At 49.9% G+C, this 17,568-nt stretch overlaps 1 protein-coding gene across 1 annotated transcript in view; it reads left to right on the top strand.

Annotated features, from left to right (window-relative positions):
* MVB12B (multivesicular body subunit 12B) overlaps positions 1-14,701 on the top strand; it is a 198,091-nt gene extending 183,390 nt beyond the window's left edge. The window contains exon 10 of the mRNA XM_082627332.1: positions 11,035-14,701. Coding sequence (XP_082483458.1) covers positions 11,035-11,121 — 87 coding nt within the window. The 3' untranslated portion in view covers positions 11,122-14,701. The remainder of the gene's footprint in view (positions 1-11,034) is intronic.
* Positions 14,702-17,568: the final 2,867 nt, after the last annotated feature.

Raw genomic sequence — 17,568 nt, 5'->3', positions numbered from 1 at the left:
GAAAAATGTGTATTCTGTTGTTTTTGGATGGAATATCCTATAAATATCAATTCAGTCCATCTCGTTTAATGTATCATTTAAAGATTGTTTCCTTATTTATTTTCATTTTGGATGATCTGTCCATTGGTGAAAATGGGGTGTTAAAGTCCCCTACTATGATTATGTTACTGTCGATTTCCCCTTTTATGGCTGTTACTATTTGCCGTATGTATTGAGGTGCTCCTATGTTGGGTGCATAAATATTTACAATTGTTATATCTTATTCTTGGATCAATCCCTTGATCATTATGTAGTGTCCTCTTTGTCTCTTGTAATAGTCTTTATTTTAAAGTCTATTTTGTCTGATATGAGAATTGCTACTCCAGCTTTCTTTTGATTTCCATTTGCATGGAATATCTTTTTCCATCCCCTCACTTTCAGTCTGTATGTGTCCCTAGGTCTGAAGTGGGTCTCTTGTAGACAGCATATATACGGGCCTTGTTTTTGTATCCATTCATCCAATCTGTGTCTTTTGGTGGGAGCATTTAATCCATTTACATTTAAGGTAATTATCAATATGTATGTTCCTATTCCCATTTTCTTAATTGTTTTGGGTTTGTTATTGTAGGTCTTTTCTTTCTCTTGTGTTTCTTGCCTAGAGAAGTTCCTCCTTAGGTAATTTTATTCGTAGGTGTTTTATTCCTTTTGATGTGATGGTAAATGGGATTTTTTTGTTAGTTTCTGCTTTATAACAAAATGAATCAGTTATACATATGTTCCCATATACCCTCCCTCTTGTGTCTCCCTCCCACCCTCCCTATTCCACCCCTCCAGGTGGTCACAAAGCACCGAGCTGATCTCCCTGTGCTATGCAGCTGCTTCCCACTAGCTATCTACCTCACGTTTGGTAGTGTATTATGTCCATGCCTCTCTTTCGCTTTGTCACAGCTTACCCTTCCCCCTCCCCATATCTCAAGTCCATTCTCTAGTAGGTCTGTGTCTTTATTCCTGTGTTACCCCTAGGTTCATGACATTTTTCTTCTTCTTAAATTCCATATATATGTGTTAGCATACAGTATTTGTCTTTCTCTTTCTGACTTACTTCACTCTGTATGACAGACTCTAGGTCTATCCACCTCATTACAAATAGGTCAATTTCGTTTCTTTTTATGGCTGAGTAATATTCCATTGTATATATGTGCCACATCTTCTTTATCCATTCATCCGATGATGGACACTTAGGTTGTTTCCATCCAGGCTATTTGTAACTAGGGCTGCTATGAACATTTTGGTACATGACTCTTTTTGAATTATGGTTTTCTCAGGGTATATGCCCAGTAGTGGGATTGCTGGGTCTTATGGTAGTTCTATTTGTAGTTCTTTAAGGAACCTCCATACTGTTCTCCATAGTGGCTGTACCAATTCACATTCCCACCAGCAGTGCAAGAGTGTTCCCTTTTTTCCACACCCTCTCCAGCATTTATTGTTTCTAGATTTTTTGATGATGGCCATTCTGACGGGTGTGAGTTGATATCTCATTGTAGTTTTGATTTACATTTCTCTAATGATTAAAGATGTTGAGCATTTTTCATGTGTTTGTTGACAGTCTGTATGTCTTCTGTGGAGAAATGTCTATTTAGGTCTTCTGCCCATTTTTGGATTGGGTTGTTTGTTTTTTTGTTATTGAGCTACAAGAGCTGCTTATAAATTTTGGAGATTAATTCTTTGTCAGTTACTTCATTTGCAAATATTTTCTCCCATTCTCAGGGTTGTCTTTTGGTCTTGTTTATGGTTTCCTCTGCTGTGCAAAAGCTTTTAAGTTTCATTAGGTCCCGTGTGTTTATTTTTGTCTTTATTTCCATTTCTCTAGGAGGTGGGTCAAAAAGGATCTTGTTGTGATTTATGTCATAGAGTGTTCTGCCTATGTTTTCCTCTAAGAGTTTGATAGTTTCTGGCCTGACATTTAGGTCTTTAATCCATTTTGAGTTTATTTTTGTGTATGGTGTTAGGGAGTGATCTAATCTCATACTTTTACATGTCCCTGTCCAGTTTTCCCAGCACCACTTATTGAAGAGGCTTTTCTTTCTCCACTGTACATTCCTGCCTCCTTTATCAAAGATAAGGTGACCATATGTGCATGGGTTTATCTCTGGGCTTTCTATCTTGTTCCATTGATCTATCTTTCTCCTTTTGTGCCAGTACCATACTGTCTTGATTACTGTAGCTTTGTAGTAGAGTCTGAAATCAGGGAGCCTGATTCCTACAGCTCCATTTATCATTCTCAAGATTGCTTTGGCTATTCAGGGTCTTTTGTGTTTCCATACAAATTGTGAAATTTTTTGTTCTAGTTCTGTGAAAAATGCCAGTGGTAGCTCAATAGGGATTGCACTGAATCTGTAGATTGCTTTGGGTAGTAGAGTTATTTTCACAATGTTGATTCTTCCAATCCAAGAACGTGGTATATCTCTCCATCTATTTGTATCATCTTTAATTTCTTTCATCAGTGTCTTATAATTTTCTGAATACAGGTCTTTTGTCTCCTTAGGTAGCTTTATTCCTAGATATTTTATTCTTTTTGTTGCAATGGTAAATGGGAGTGTTTTCTTAATTTCACTTTCAGATTTTTCTTCATTAGTATATAGGAATGCCAGAGATTTCTGTGCATTAATTTTGTATCCTGCTACTTTACCAAAATCATTGATTAGCTCTAGTAGTTTTCTGGTAGCATCTTTAGGATTCTCTGTGTATAGTATCATGTCATCTGCAAACAGTGACAGCTTTACTTTTTCTTTTCCGATTTGGATTCCTTTTGTTTCTTTTTCTTCTCTGATTGCTGTGGCTGGAACTTCCAAAACTATGTTGAATAAGAATGGTGAGAGTGGGCAACCTTGTCTTGTTCCTGGTCTTAGTGGAAATGGTTTCAGTTTTTCACCATTGAGAACGATGCTGGCTGTGGGTTTGTCATATATGGCCTTTATTATGTTGAGGAAAGTTCCCTCTATGCCTACTTTCTGCAGGGTTTTTATCATAAATGGGTGTTGAATTTTGTTGAAAGCTTTCTCTGCATCTATTGAGATGATCATATGGTTTTTCTCCTTCCATTTGTTAATATGGTGTATCACATTGATTGATTTGCATATATTGAAGAATCCTTGCATTCCTGGAATAAACCCCACTTGATCATGGTGTATGATCCTTTTAATGGGCTGTTGGATTCTGTTTGCTAGTATTTTGTTGAGGATTTTTGCATCTATATTCATCAGTGATATTGGCCTGTAGTTTTCCTTCTTTATGACATCCTTGTCTGGTTTTGGTATCAAGGTGATGGTGGCCTCATAGAATGAGTTTGGGAGTGTTCCTCCCTCTGCTATACTTTGGAAGAGTTTGAGAAGGATAGGTGTTAGCTCTTCTCTAAATGCTTGATAGAATTCGCCTGTGAAGCCATCTGGTCCTGGGCTTTTGTTTGTTGGAAGATTTTTAATCACAGTTTCAATTTCAGTGCTTGTGATTGGTCTGTTCATATTTTCTGTTTCTTCCTGATTCAGTCTTGGCAGGTTGTGCATTTCTAAGAATTTGTCCATTTCTTCTAGGTTGTCCATTTTATTGGCATAGAGTTTGCTTGTAGTAATCGCTCATGATCTTTTGTATTTCTGCAGTGTCAGTTGTTACTTCTCCTTTTTCATTTCTAATTCTATTGATTTGAGTCTTCTCCCTTTTTTTCTTGATGAGTCTGGCTAATGGTTTATCAATTTTGTTTATCTTCTCAAAGAACCAGCTTTTAGTTTTATTGATCTTTGCTATCATTTCCTTCTTTTTCATTTATTTCTGATCTGATTTTTATGATTTCTTTCCTTCTGCTAACTTTGGGGTGTTTTTGTTCTTCTTTCTCCAATTGCTTTAGGTGCAAGGTTAGGTTGTTTATTCGAGATGTTTCCTGTTTCTTAAGGTAGGATTTTATTGCTATAAACTTCCCTCTTAGAACTGCTTTTGCTGCATCCCATAGGTTTTGGGTCATCGTGTCTCCATTGTCATTTGTTTCTAGGTACTTTTTGATTACCTCTTTGATTTCTTCAGTGATCACTTCGTTAAGTAGTGTATTGTTTAGCCTCCATGTGTTTGTATTTTTTACAGATCTATTCCTGTAATTGATGTCTAGTCTCATAGCATTGTAGTCGGAAAAGATACTTGATACAATTTCAATTTTTTAAAATTTACCAAGGCTTGATTTGTGACCCAAGATATGATCTATCCTGGAGAATGTTCCATGAGCACTTGAGAAAAATGTGTATTCTGTTGTTTTTGGATGGAATGTCCTATAAATATCAATTAAGTCCATCTTGTTTAATGTATCATTTAAAGCTTGTGTTTCCTTATTTATTTTCATTTTGGATGATCTGTCCATTGGTGAAAGTGGGGTGTTAAAGTCTCCTACTATGAATGTGTTACTGTCAATTTCCCCTTGTATGGCTGTATTTGCCTTATGTATTGAGGTGCTCCTATGTTGGGTGCATAATATTTACAATTGTTATATCTTATTCTTGGATCAATCCCTTGATCATTATGTAGTGTCCTTCTTTGTCTTTTCTAGTAGTCTTTATTTTAAAGTCTATTTTGTCTGATATGAGAATTGCTACTTCAGATTTCTTTTGGTTTCCATTTGCATGGAGTATCTTTTTCCATCCCCTTACTTTCAGTCTGTATGTGCCTCTAGGTCTGAAGTGGGTCTCTTGTAGACAGCATATATATGGGTCTTGTTTTTGTATCCATTCAGCCAATCTGTGTCTTTTGGTGGGAGCAGTTAGTCCATTTACATTTAAGGTAATTAACGATATGTATGTTCCTATTCCCATTTCCTTAATTGTTTTGGCTTTGTTATTGTAGGTCTTTTCCTTCTGTTGTGTTTCTTGCCTAGAGAAGTTCCTTTAGTATTTGTTGTAAAGCTGGTTTGGTGGTGCTCAACTCTCTCAGCTTTTGCTTGTCTGTAAATGTTTTAATTTCTCCATCAAATCTGAATGAGATCCTTGCTGGGTAGAGTAATCTTGGTTGCAGGTTTTTCTCCTTCACCACTTTAAATATGTCCTGCCAGTCCCTTCTGGCTTGCAGAGTTTCTGCTGAAAGATCAGCTGTTAACCTTATGGGGATTCCCTTGTGTGTTATTTGTTGTTTTTCCCTTGCTGCTTTTAATGTATTTTCTTTGTATTTAATTTTTGACAGTTTGATTAATATGTATCTTGGCGTATTTCTCCTTGGATTTATCCTGTATGGGACTCTCTGTGCCTCCTGGACTTGATTAACTATTTCCTTTCCCATATTAGGGAAATTTTCAACTATAATCTCTTCAAATATTTTCTCAGTCCCTCTCTTTTTTTCTCTTCTTCTTCTGGAACCCCTATAATTCGAATGTTGGTGCGTTAAATGTTGTCCCAGAGGTCTCTGAGACTGTCCTCAGTTCTCTTCATTCTTTTTTCTTTCTTCTGCTCTGCAGTAGTTATTTCCACTATTTTATCTTCCACGTCACTTATCCGTTCTTCTGCCTCAGTTATTCTGCTATTGATCCCATCTAGAGTATTTTTAATTTCATTTATTGTGTTTTTCATCGTTGCTTGATTCATCTTTAGTTCTTCTAGGTCCTTGTTAACTGTTTCTTGCATTTTGTCTATTCTATTTCCAAGATTTGGGATCATCTTTACTATCATTATTCTGAATTCTTTTTCAGGTAGACTGCCTATTTCCTCTTCATTTGTTAGGTCTGGTGGGTTTTTATCTTGCTCCTTCTCCTGCTGTGTGTTTTTCTGTCTTCTCATTTTGCTTATCTTACTGTGTTGGAGGTCTCCTTTTTGCAGGCTGCAGGTTCGTAGTTCCTGTTGTTTTTGGTGTCTGTCCCCAGTGGCTAAGGTTGCTTCAGTGGGTTGTGTAGGCTTCCTGGTGGAGGGGACTAGTTCCTGTGTTCTGGTGGATGAGGCTGGATCTTGTCTTTCTGGTGGGCAGGTCCACGTCTGGTGGTGTGTTTTGGGGTGTCTGTGGACTTTTTATGATTTTAGGCAGCCTCTCTGCTAATGGATGGGGCTGACATTCCTGTCTTGCTAGTTGTTTGGCATAGGGTGTCCAGCACTGTAGCTTGCTGGTCGTTGAGTGAAGCTGGGTGCTGGTGTTGAGATGGAGATCTCTGGAAGATTTTCGCCGTTGGATATTATGTGGCGCTGGGAGGTCTCTTGTGGACCAGTGTCCTGAAGTTGGCTCTCCCACCTCAGAGGCACAGCACTGACTCCTGGCTGCAGCATCAAGAGGCTTTCATCTGGGCTTCCCTGGTGGCGCAGTGGTTGGGAGTCCGCCTGCCGATGCAGGGGACGCGGGTTCGTGCCCCGGTCCGGGGGGGGATACCACGTGCCGCGGAGCGGCTGGGCCCGTGAGCCATGGCCGCTGGGCCTGCGCGTCCGGAGCCTGTGCTCCGCAACGGGAGAGGCCACAGCAGTGAGAGGCCTGTGTACCGCAAAAAAAAAAAAAAAAAAAGAGCCTTTCATCCACACGGCTCCTCAATTTGGGGTGATTTCGTTGTCTATTCAGGTATTCCATAGATGCAGGTACATCAAGTTGATTGTGGAGATTTAATCTGCTGCTTCTGAGGCTGCTGGGAGAGATTTCCCTTTCTCTTCTCTTCTTTGTTCTCACAACTCCCAGGTCTCAGCTTTGATTTGGCTCCGCCTCTGCGTGTAGGTCGCAGGAGGGCGTCTGTTCTTCGCTCAGACAGGATTAAAGGAACAGCCGCTTCGGGGACTCTGGCTCACTCAGTCCGGGGGAGGGAGGGGTACGGAGTGCGGGGCGAGCCTGCGGCGGCAGAGGCCAGCGTGATGTTGCACCAGCCCGAGGCGCGCGGTGTGCTCTCCCGGGGAAGCCGTCTCTGGATCCCGGGACCCCAGCAGTGACGGGCTTCACAGGCTCCCCGGAAGGGGGCGTGGACAGTGACCTGCGCTCGCACACCGGTCTCTTGGCGGCAGCAGCAGCCCCAGCATCCCACGCCCGTCTCTGGGCTCCGCGCTTTCAGCCGCGGCTTGCGCCCATCTCTGGAGCTCCTTTAAGCAGCGCTCTGAATCCCCTCTCCTCGCGCGCCAGGAAACAAAGAGGGAAGAAAAAGTCTCTCGCCTCTTCGGCAGCTCCAGACTTTTTCCTGGACTCCCTCCCGGCTAGCTGTGGCTCATTAGCCCCTTCAGGCTGTGTTCACGCCGCCAACCTCAGTCCTCTCCCTGCGCTCCGACCGAAGCCCGAGCCTCAGCTCCCAGCCCCGCCCACCCCGGCGGGGAGCAGACAAGCCTCTCGGGCTGGTGAGTGCAGGTCGGCACCGATTCTCTGTGCGGAAATCTCTCCGCTTTGCCCTCCGCACCCCTGTGCCTGTGCTCTCCTCCGCGACTCGGAACCTTGCCCCCTCCCGCCACCCGCAGTCTCCACTCATGAAGGGGCTCCTAGTGTGTGGAAACCTTTCCTCCTTCACGGCTCCCTCCCACTGGTGCAGGTCCCGTCCCTATCCTTTTGTCTCTGTTTAATCTTTTTTCTCTTGCCCTACCCAGGTACGTGGGGAGTTTCTTGCCTTTTGGGAGGTCTGGGGTATTCTGCCAGCATTCAGTAGGTGTTCTGTAGGAGTTGTTCCACGTGTAGCTGTATTTCTGGTGTATCTGTGGGGAGGGAGGTGATCTCCGCATCTTACTCTTCCGCCATCTTCCCCGGAAGTCGGTAAATGGGATTGTTTCCTTGATTTCTCTTCCTGATCTTTCATTGTTAGTGTGTAGAAATGCAACAGATTTCTGTGTGTTAATTTTGTATCCTGCAACTTTACCGAATTCATTGATGAGCTCTAGTAGTTTTCTGGTAGCATCTTTAGGATTTTCTATGTATAGTATCATGTCATCTGCAAACAACAGTAGTTTTACTTCTTTTCCAGTTTGGATTCCTTTTATTTCTCTTTCTTCTCTGATTGCTGTGGCTAGGACTTCCAAAACTATATTGAATAAAAGTGATGAGGGTGGACATCTTTGTCTTATTCCTGATCTTAGATGAGGGTGGACATCCTTGTCTTGTTCCTGACCTTAGAGGAAATGCTTTCAGCTTTTCACCATTGAGTATGATGTTAGCTGTGGGTTTTGTTGTATAGGGCCTTTATTATGTTGAGATAGGTTCCCTCTATGCCCACTTTCTGGAGAATTTTTATCATAAACGGATGTTGAATTTTATCAAAAGTTTTTCCTGCATCTATTGAGATGATCATATGGTTTTTATCCTTCAATTTGTTAATGTGCTGTATCACATTGATTGACTTACAGATGTTGAAAAATCCTTGCATCCCTGGGATAAATCCCACTTGATCATGGTGTATGATCCTTTTAATGTATTGTTGGATTCAATTTGCTGGTATTTTGTTGAGGATTTTTGCGTTTGTGTTCATCAGTGATATTGTAATTTTCTTTTTTTGTGGTATCTTTCTTTGTCTTGTTTTGATATCAGGATGATGGTGGCATCATAGAATGAGTTCGGAAGTCTTCCTTCCTCTACAATTTTTTTGGAATAGTTTTGAGAAGGACAGGTGTCAACTCTTCTCTAAATGTTTGATAGAATTTGCCTGTGAAGCCATCTGGTCCTGAACTTTTGTTTGTTGGGAGTTTTTTAATCACAGATTAAATTTCAGTACTTGTAAATTGGTCTGTTCATATTTTCTGTTTCTTCCTGGATCAGTCTTGGGAAATTGTACCTTTCTAAGAATTTGTCCATTTCTTCCAGATTGTCCATTTTATTGGCATATACTTGCTTGTAGTAGTCTCTTATGGTCCTTTGTATTTCTGTGTCAGTTGTAACTTCTCTTTTTTCATTTCTGATTTTATTGATTTGGGCCCTCTCCCTTTTTTTCTTGATGAGTCTGGCTAAAGGTTTATCAATTTTGCTTCTTTTTTCAAAGAACCAGCTTTCAGTTTCATTGATGATTTCATTCTTTTTTTTTTTTTTATCGCTGAGGAATATTCTACTGTATATGTACCACATTTTCTTTACCCATTCATCCATTGATGGACACTTAGGTTGGTCCATATCTTGACTATCGTAAATAATGCTGCTGTGAACACGGGGGTACGTAGAACTTTTTGAATTAGTGTTTTCCTTTTCTTGAGGTAAATTCCCAGAAGTGAATCATGTGACAGTTCTATTTTTAGTTTTTTAAGGAACCTCCGTACTGTTCATAGTGACTGTACCAATTTACATTCCCACCAACAGTGCACGAGGGTTCCCTTTTCTCCACATCCTCGCCAACACTTATTTCTTGATGTGACCCCTCTTTAGAGGTGAGTTCACTGAGGTTCAGAGGAGGGAAGACCTGCCTGAGGTCACCCTGCAATGTCAAGTCCTTCCCTCCCCGCCCCTTCTGTTTGTAGGGACCACAGTCCTATCACCAGTGTCACCTGGTCCCTGTGGTTGCTCAAGGCTGCTCACCTCTGCTGCTCACACGGGACAGCCAGGGACAGCCCAGGCCTTGCCCCTGCACCCAGCGCCAGCCTGGATCTGTGTCTGTCCTGGGTCGGCCTCCGGGACCACTGGCAGGGTGGCTGAGGACGCAGTGCTGCAGTGGTAGCCTGCTGGCTGCCTCGGCCTCCCCACCACTTCCCTTTGGGAGGAGTAAAATCCTCCAGGAGCTTCTGCTTCCCCTCATTTCTAGAAGGATCCCTAAAGCCCCTCAGCCCGTAGCTGTGCTCCTTGCTCTGTGTGGCCCTCAGAAGTGCCTCCTGGCCGCAGGCAGCTCACTTTGGGGGTTGGGAGGGCATTTGGAGCCCATGGCTGCGGCTGGGGTCTGCACCCTACTGGGTGGCCACCCAGCGGTCACCCTCCTGCTGGGATGGTTCCATGTCACCTTCCTGGCAGCCCCCCGCTGGTGTCCCCGAGGCGACAGCTTCAGGTAGTGGCTGAGTTCAACCAAGCCGCTCAACTTTGCTTTATGTAGGGAAGGAAGCCTGTTTTATGGCAATTCTACTGCTAAAAAGTTTTAAAATATTATTTTAAATGTTTAACGACCACTGACCTAATCTAAGCAACTCATTTCTAAGACCCATGGACCCACGTGGCTGCCCTGCGTGGTGTCCAGGCCATTCCCACGGCCCCACTCCCCAGCCCCTCAGCCTCAGGCCTGGCCCTTCTGCCCGGCGGGCACTCCTCACCTGTGCCCCCTCTTTTTCCTGGCATGCCCTGCCCAACATTTGGATGTTGAAATCCTGCCTGGCCTTCAAGAAACACAGGTGTCCCCACCCCTTCTCTAAATCTCCGCCAGACTCGGAATCTACCTTCTGTCATTTCCATGAGCCGGGGTCAGGTAGGTAGGCTTGGGTCTCAAGCAGGAGGGTTGAGCTCAGGTTCGGGCCAGCAGCAGGGCGGGCCGGGCACAGGTACACACCGCCGGCGCCCGCCCTGGCCCAGGTTCATGGAGCCCCAGGTCCATCACATGCGAGGACGTGCCTGGGAGCTCAGTGCGGAGTGCGCTTCGGGGTGTGGGATGGCGCCCCTTCCCTGCGTCCCATGTCAGCAGGTGTTTGTCTTCAGGCCAGGTCAGGAAGCAGTGAGCAGAGCAGCAAGTCCAGGGGTCCCCCAAGCCTGGCGGCTGCGGCTAGCCCAGGTCAGGTGTGGGATGGAGCCCCAGGTCTGTCCCCGTCCGTGGGACTCCTCCAGCAGCAGGAGCGTGGGGACCATCCGCCGGGGGGCGGCAGGACGCACGCGGGCAGCTGTGCGCGTCCGCCGCAGGCACCGCGGCTGTGGGCATTGCTGGTGCCGAGCGCTCACCGTTCAGGGGCGGGCAGGGGCCGGAAGGCACCAACTGTCGCCAACTAGACAGCCACCTGCAGCACCACAGGCATCTCCCCCCCGCCCGCCATGCACGCGCACAGCCCACGCCTGCGGTACGTGTGCACGTGCAGAGGGCCGCCCATCCCGTGTCCTCAGGGCCTCCGCCTGCCTGTCCGAGGCCGTGGGGCGGGGGGGTGTCCTCTGGTGTCCTCGCGCCCTGACTGTGCTGCTCTGCCCCCCCCCCCGCAGTACGAGTACAGCTTCCGCACAGAGCAGAGCGCCGCCGCCCGGCTCCCGCCCAGCCCCACCCGGTGCCAGCAGATCCCCCAGTCCTGAGGGGCCGCCTGCGGGGAGAAGATGCATTGCCCAGACTACTGAGCGCCCCCCTCGCCCGGTCCCCCCCGCCGCCCATCCACACTACCCCGCTTGGCGCTTCTGGGAGACTCTGGGCAGCTGAGCTGTTACCTCCTCGGTCATCGGCCTGCCTGACGTGACACCCCGCTCCCCTGGGGATGCTGTTCATAATCTCGACTAATCTGTGTGTGCTGTAGTGACCAGTGGCTCCTACCACGTCTGTGTGATGACCAGTTGTCCTGCGAACAACCCTACCCACCACGGGAGTCACCCCGAGGGCCCTGGACAGTTGTTCTGGCTGCCCAGTGACGCCACTGGCTCCCTGCTCTCCGGACTGTCGCCACCACTAAGCCATTGCTTCCTCCCAGAAGACCCTGAGGGGCTGGCGGCTTCGCACGGGGCCCTCCAGGGCTGACGGATCGCCCCAGACCCACGGAACACATCGCTCACGCCAACGGCATCAAGTGCCCGAGAATTTCACAGGGACCCTAAGGAAACATGGGAGGATGCCAGTGGGTCCCCACGTGGACCCGGGCCCGGCTCCCTGCCCGCTGTGGACAACCTCGGACTCGCCCCTCAATTCACACACTGGATACTCTGAGGTCGGGGGACAGCCATCCCCCAGCCACCGGCCCAGAGAGGACTTGCCTTCCCGGCAAGACGGCCGTGTGGCCAGGTGCTTGCCTGGACATGAGCTTTGCTGCCAGAACGCTGGGCTCACTCACCTCACACCCTCATCCCCACAAAGGGCTCATCTCTGCAGTGCCCACGTGCCAACGACAGCTCCAACTGCCCGGCCCGGTGCTCTGACCATGACCAGGCCGTGGGTGAAGTGGCTCTGTGAGCCCGTGCCCAGGGACGTGGACACGCGGTCACCCAGCTTCTCAGAGCCAGGCTGTGTCTTGGTGGCCTCTGCTAACAGGGACAGTTGTTTTGAAAAGTCCGTCTGACCCAGGTCACCAAACTGGGGCCAGAACTGACATTTCTGCCACAAGTGGCCAGTGGCCATGCTGGCATTCCCCACAGTGCCAGCTGGGACTGGGTGGCAGTCCCATGGGTGCTATGGGAAGGGGGCCGCTGTCCTCCCTGGAGGTTCAGTCCTCACCCTGTGGCTGCCTTGTCTGGCTGTTGGAATTTGTCCTAACTCCCCAGAACTTGTTATCTCACATCTCGGGGGTCACCAGATGGTTGGTGCTTTGGACGTGAGGTTCGATGTGTGTCTGGTTGCTGGTGTAGGAAGGCAGCCTAGGAGAGCCACTGCCCAGCCAGGGACAGCCCCTCCTCCCTGCAGTTCCTAGGGTGGCACAGGGCTGGCTGGGGTGCAGCAGGAACTGGCCAGCAGTTAGGAGCCGCCGCCTCTGGCTGAGAAGTGAGGCCGGAGCAAAACATCCCTCACATACCTGCATCAGCCCCACCATCCCCAGGCCCTCCACTCTTCCCCCACGGCTGCCCCTTGATCTTCATTTCGATACCTCCTGATTTCTGTGCGTTAGAGATGTGCTCACCTCTCCCCACTGTCCCCGAGACCTGAGGACATCCCCGGAGGGGCTGGCCTTCCTGCGTGGCCAGGTGGCAGAAAAAGGCAGTTAGTTTGTAGAACCCGCCAGGGCCCGGGAGGCGCGGGATGGCAAGTCCCCATGAGGACCCTTTGGGATCGGTGCTTACCCAGGACAGAGCTGATGAACCGGTCTCAAATGTACGCACTGAAATGAGCGGGCTGTTTCTGGGGAATTAGGGGAGCCCCGTGGTGCCCAGAGAACCTGTGTCTGCTGCTGCCGTTTGGACGGGTGGGGCTGGTCCAAAACCGGCAGAGGGGTGACATCTCCGCTCACCTCTGTCCGGCTGTGTTGGCTCGTGGGCTCTGTCCTTGCATCTCTCCTCACACCCCAACTGTGGGATCATCTCCAACAGGTAACACCCCACGGCCTTTCTCCCTTGACTGAGAACCAAGCACTTCGGCGGCTCCGATGGGTCCTAGGAGGTCCAAAGACAGCCCCCCTGGGATCCCTTGTCAGGGAGCCAGAGGGCAGTGAGGGTGTGGCTGGGGAGAGGAGCCGCCAGCCCTGGGCCATCCTGCGGTTCTGGGACAGGCAGAGCAAGGCAGGGCTGCAGGGCCGCCGGGAAGAGGGCAAACCTCTGTGGACTCAGGCGAGCTGGAGAGACCCCCCCCCTACAATGCTCCAGACTTGGTCTGGGTCTAACAGTGACTGTGAACGTCTCCATGACGGCAGCTTAAGACAATGAAGCAGTGGCAGTGTTAAGGGAGAAGTTGGCGTCCGTGGCAGATTTTAGGCTGCTCCAAACTCTGCACCTTTCCTTCTGAGGTGGGTACCCACGTGCCCCGCCTGCCCCGCGTGGAAGTGGAGCTCGCTCACCTCGGGACCGAGCCACCTCTCTTTCTTTCTGGGACGGTGCTTTTCTTCACAAACCCTCTGGCCACGTGGGGAGGGAAGGCGGGGCTTCTCTCGGAGACGTGAAGGGCGGCCTCCATCCTTCCCGGAAGGACCGACCAGAGCACAGCGTCCCCTGCTGCCTTCTCTTCCCCCCTGAACGTTCCCAGTCTCTCTCCACAGGCCTTGGAAACAGCACAGCGGTGATACGGAGCAAGCAGTTGACTCCAAGTTCACTTGCAAATTTATAACAAGGCTTTTTCCACCCAAGTCCGGGAACTGGTACCAGCCACAGCCTCCACTCGGAGGGATGAGCACCCCGGCGGCGGGGAGAAAGAGCGGGTTAGGCCCCCGCCCTAGCTCCCCAGAGGGCCACCCTGCTGGGAGGCTCTGATGGCCACCACCTACCCCCGTGTCCTTCAGAAGGCGGCGGGGGACGAGGAGGACCAACACGTACAAAGCACCTACTCCTTGCCAGGCGCTAGGCTGGCACTTGAAGCACATTTTCTCCTGTCACCACCCCTCCCCCCAAAAAAACAAATACTCCGAAGCGTACGCTGTTTGCTCCCGGTTCCAGCTGAAGAAGCTGAGACGTGTCCACAGGCACAAAGCTGGTAAGTGGCAGGGGCGGGATCTGGCCCCAGAGCCCCCGGTGCCAGCTGTCCCATCACAAGCACCTGCCTCCAGTCCAGTAATGGGTTCCCAGCTGTCACTGGCCCTGCTGGTGTGACAGTGTCTCGCCGAGCACGGGGCGAGAGCTGGGTGCAGTCCCGGGGCTGCGGGCTGCCCGTCACCGTTTACAGGGGTCCCAGCCCGCAGCTCCCGAGACCTGGTGCGCCCAAGGGTGAAGACACAGAGAGGCCTTGACGGCAGCCCCGTGCCTGCCGGGTGCACGAAAGCCGAGCTCACCTCCCCAGGGCCTGGAGGGGCCGGGTGCCCACCCTCACCACGCCCCCGGGTGGCCAGCTTTCTTCACCTGTTGCGACCGTGCTGGCGGGGCCTGTCACCACCAGGAGACAGGCCTCAGGCAGGTGGCTATGTCACTAGATTAGGAACAATGCCCTACAACTGTGTATTTATTTGAGGTGACTCTAGTACTTGGCAAAGGGAAGTTTCACTGTGTGATTGTCTTCTTAATATAATTTGTTAAATAAACGTTTGTTTTAACCTTTCCCCAGCTCGCTGCTGTCTCTGAGGCACCGAGATTGGCATCCCTCGGGGGATGCTCTGCGCTCCAGCTCTCTCCAGCTCATCCCGGCTGCTGGCTGGGTTGGCCAGCACCCTGGCCTTCCAGCCTTCTAGAAAGAGCTGGTGGGCTTCTTTACCCCCATTTAGCTTAGATGACCTGGTGACAAGCCAGAAGGATCCAAGAGGAGTGAAGAAAGCCCTGCCATTCTCTGGCAACAGCCCTCTGGAATGCTTCTGGAGGGAGAAAACACCAGTTTCCATAAAAGCATGTGAAACGCGTGCATTTTAACAGGTCACCAGCAAGGAACGCAGAGGGGCACTTCTATCTCTGGCTCGCCCCGAGCCTTGTCTGTGCCTGGCCGGGGCCATTTGGCTGCCGGGAGTTGGGGGACATGCAACCACGTCCAGCGCCGGTGGTTTTGTCCTGTCTCCACTGCTCACCTGCTGGCGATATGCCACCCCAAATGCCAGGGAGGGGCTGCCAGCCCTGGACACACACAGGCTCCTTGTGAGCACGCGACCGGTCAGGTTTCACCACCATAGCTCTTTACCTTCTTCATAAGTGACTTTGCAGTTTGGGGCTGGACACCCGAGTCTGAGCTGTCACTGCCTCCAGGCCTGTTCATGCCAGACTAAGGTGAGAATCGGGTGACCCTTGACCATGAAAGTCCCCAAAAGGGTACTGGCACCTCCAGCCCAGGCCCCCACCTCTGGCATCCCTCAGGTCTTTTTCCCACAGTGGGAGAGGGAGAACAGCCCACAGAATTCCACGAGAAACCCACGAAGAACACTCAACATGGAGTTTAAGAGTCCCTCCTAGCGCCAGGTCACCAAGGAAGTACACGTAGTAGCCTTTGACATCCAAGACACAGAATCTGTTTGTTGGAGGCCTCAAGCACTGCTCGGGGGTTGCCGGGGGGAAGCACCTCACACACGGGCCTTTGGGCAGCAAGAAATTGAAGTCCACACTCTACAGCCTGGGCCAGGGTGGGCTTAGTGGCCAGACCCAAAGGACACTCGGACCCCAAAGCAGAACACAGCCTAGCCTCAAAGGGGCCAGAGCAGGCAACACCTGTTTCTCCTCTGTCTCACCCACTGCCTCGTCTGTGTCTGTCTGGGCGTCTTCTTCTCGTTCTCTCACACCCTGGCCCTCCCTCTCCCGTGCTCTGTGCACCAGCATATGTGGCACATACGTGCTCACATGGCCACCCAAGTTCGCACATTCTCAGTTCACAAGACCCAGAGGCAAGAGTCCCAGGACAGACTCTGATTGGCTGCCTGGGTCAGGTGACCCCCTTCTGCCCCTAGCAGCTCTGGCCCTTGTGGGAGGGGGAGTGTGTGATCACAAGGCATCTGGAGCAGGTGTAGGTTTAGACCCTCTAGAGGCATCTGCTACACAGGGGGGCGAGGCTGTAGGCAGAGGGGTGGGACACCTCCCTGGAGAGATGGAGGAGCCCTCCACCAGTCTGTGATGAGGGGGAGGATGGTGAGGTGGGTGGAGCACCATTCGTCCATCCACACATCCACCCAGCCGTCCAAGTTGTGTTGTATGAGCACCTCCCACATTCAGGCCCCGAGCCGGGCACCAGGGACTCAGCAATGACTGACACCACTGATGTCCCTGTCCTCGTGAAGCCGACGGTCTAGCCCATCCCGCTCCACCCCCCACACACACACCCCATCCATGTCTCTCCTACTCCCTCTACTTCTGTCTGCTATTTCCCACCATAACTGGCTCATCCCTAAAACTCTAGAGGCTCCCTGAGCCCCACCCTCACCTTTCTTCCCCTCTGCATCGTCCCGGCAGCTGGGAGCAGCTGTCTTTAACTACCCTTAGCTGTATCGCGGCCAGTCTCCTTGAGGTCCAGCCACATAGTCCCAGCAGCCACCTGGAGGTCTCCACTTGGATGTTTCTCCTTGACCTCAGCACATTCGAGCTGAATGTACCATCTTCCCCCAGGCCCCACATTGTTCCCCTTCTCCTAACTTCCCCGTCTCTGGAGCAGCTCCACCATCTCTCACGAGAGTCGCCCACACGCCCACCTGGGGCCGTCAATGATCACCCTGTTTCCAGCTGGACAGTTCTCTCATCTAAACTGGCTTTCAAACTCAGCCACTGTTTCTCTTGCTACTCCTTTGTAAGCTCCGGCCTCGACACGTTTCCCTGGACGACAACATTAGCCCCTTAACCCTTCCCCTGCCGCCCGTGTCCTCCCCTCTCATCCGTCTTCCTCATGGCCAGGATCCAATAGGACTGCCCCACTGACAGTACTTCACCCCTCACCCTAAGAATGAAATCTGAGTCCCCCAGGTTTCCGTCCACCACTGTCCTAGGTCTGACCCCCACCTCCCATCCCAGCCTCACCTGCCACTAATCTCCCTGCTGAATTATTAGTGCTTCCTCAAACGCTAAGCTCTGCTTCCTTGCCTTTGCAAATGCTATTCCCTCTGCCTAGAATACTTTTCCCTCATTTCTTCTGCCTGGTAAACTCCTGTTCATCCTTCAAGACTTGCTCATATATCTTCTCTGGGATGTCCTTGACTCCAAGCCACTGTACACCTGGCATTTTAAAGCCATTGATCCACTGGTGGTATTGGAGCCATTTGATCCTCTCATGAGGTTATCTGCTCCTGGAAGAAGGGGTATATGTCTCATTTCTTACACATTCCTCCCCAGCCACACATATACTCAAACTGAGCACCCAGTACATGCCTAGAGAAATAGCAGGCATGAGCAAATGCTCTTTGAATGAGTTTCTTGAAGTGGGTGGGCTGGACTCAATTGCTGAGGAGCCTAAGAAGAATGGGCCCCAGTGGCACTTGCTATGAGGCTTGGTACCACCCCAGGGAT

Source organism: Mesoplodon mirus, assembly GCF_964341445.2.
Source record: "Mesoplodon mirus genome assembly, chromosome: 1".
In the NCBI taxonomy this organism is placed as follows: Eukaryota; Metazoa; Chordata; class Mammalia; order Artiodactyla; family Ziphiidae; genus Mesoplodon; species Mesoplodon mirus.
The sequence above is the reverse complement of the archived record's forward strand: the minus strand, read 5'-3'. Positions and strand labels throughout refer to the sequence as shown.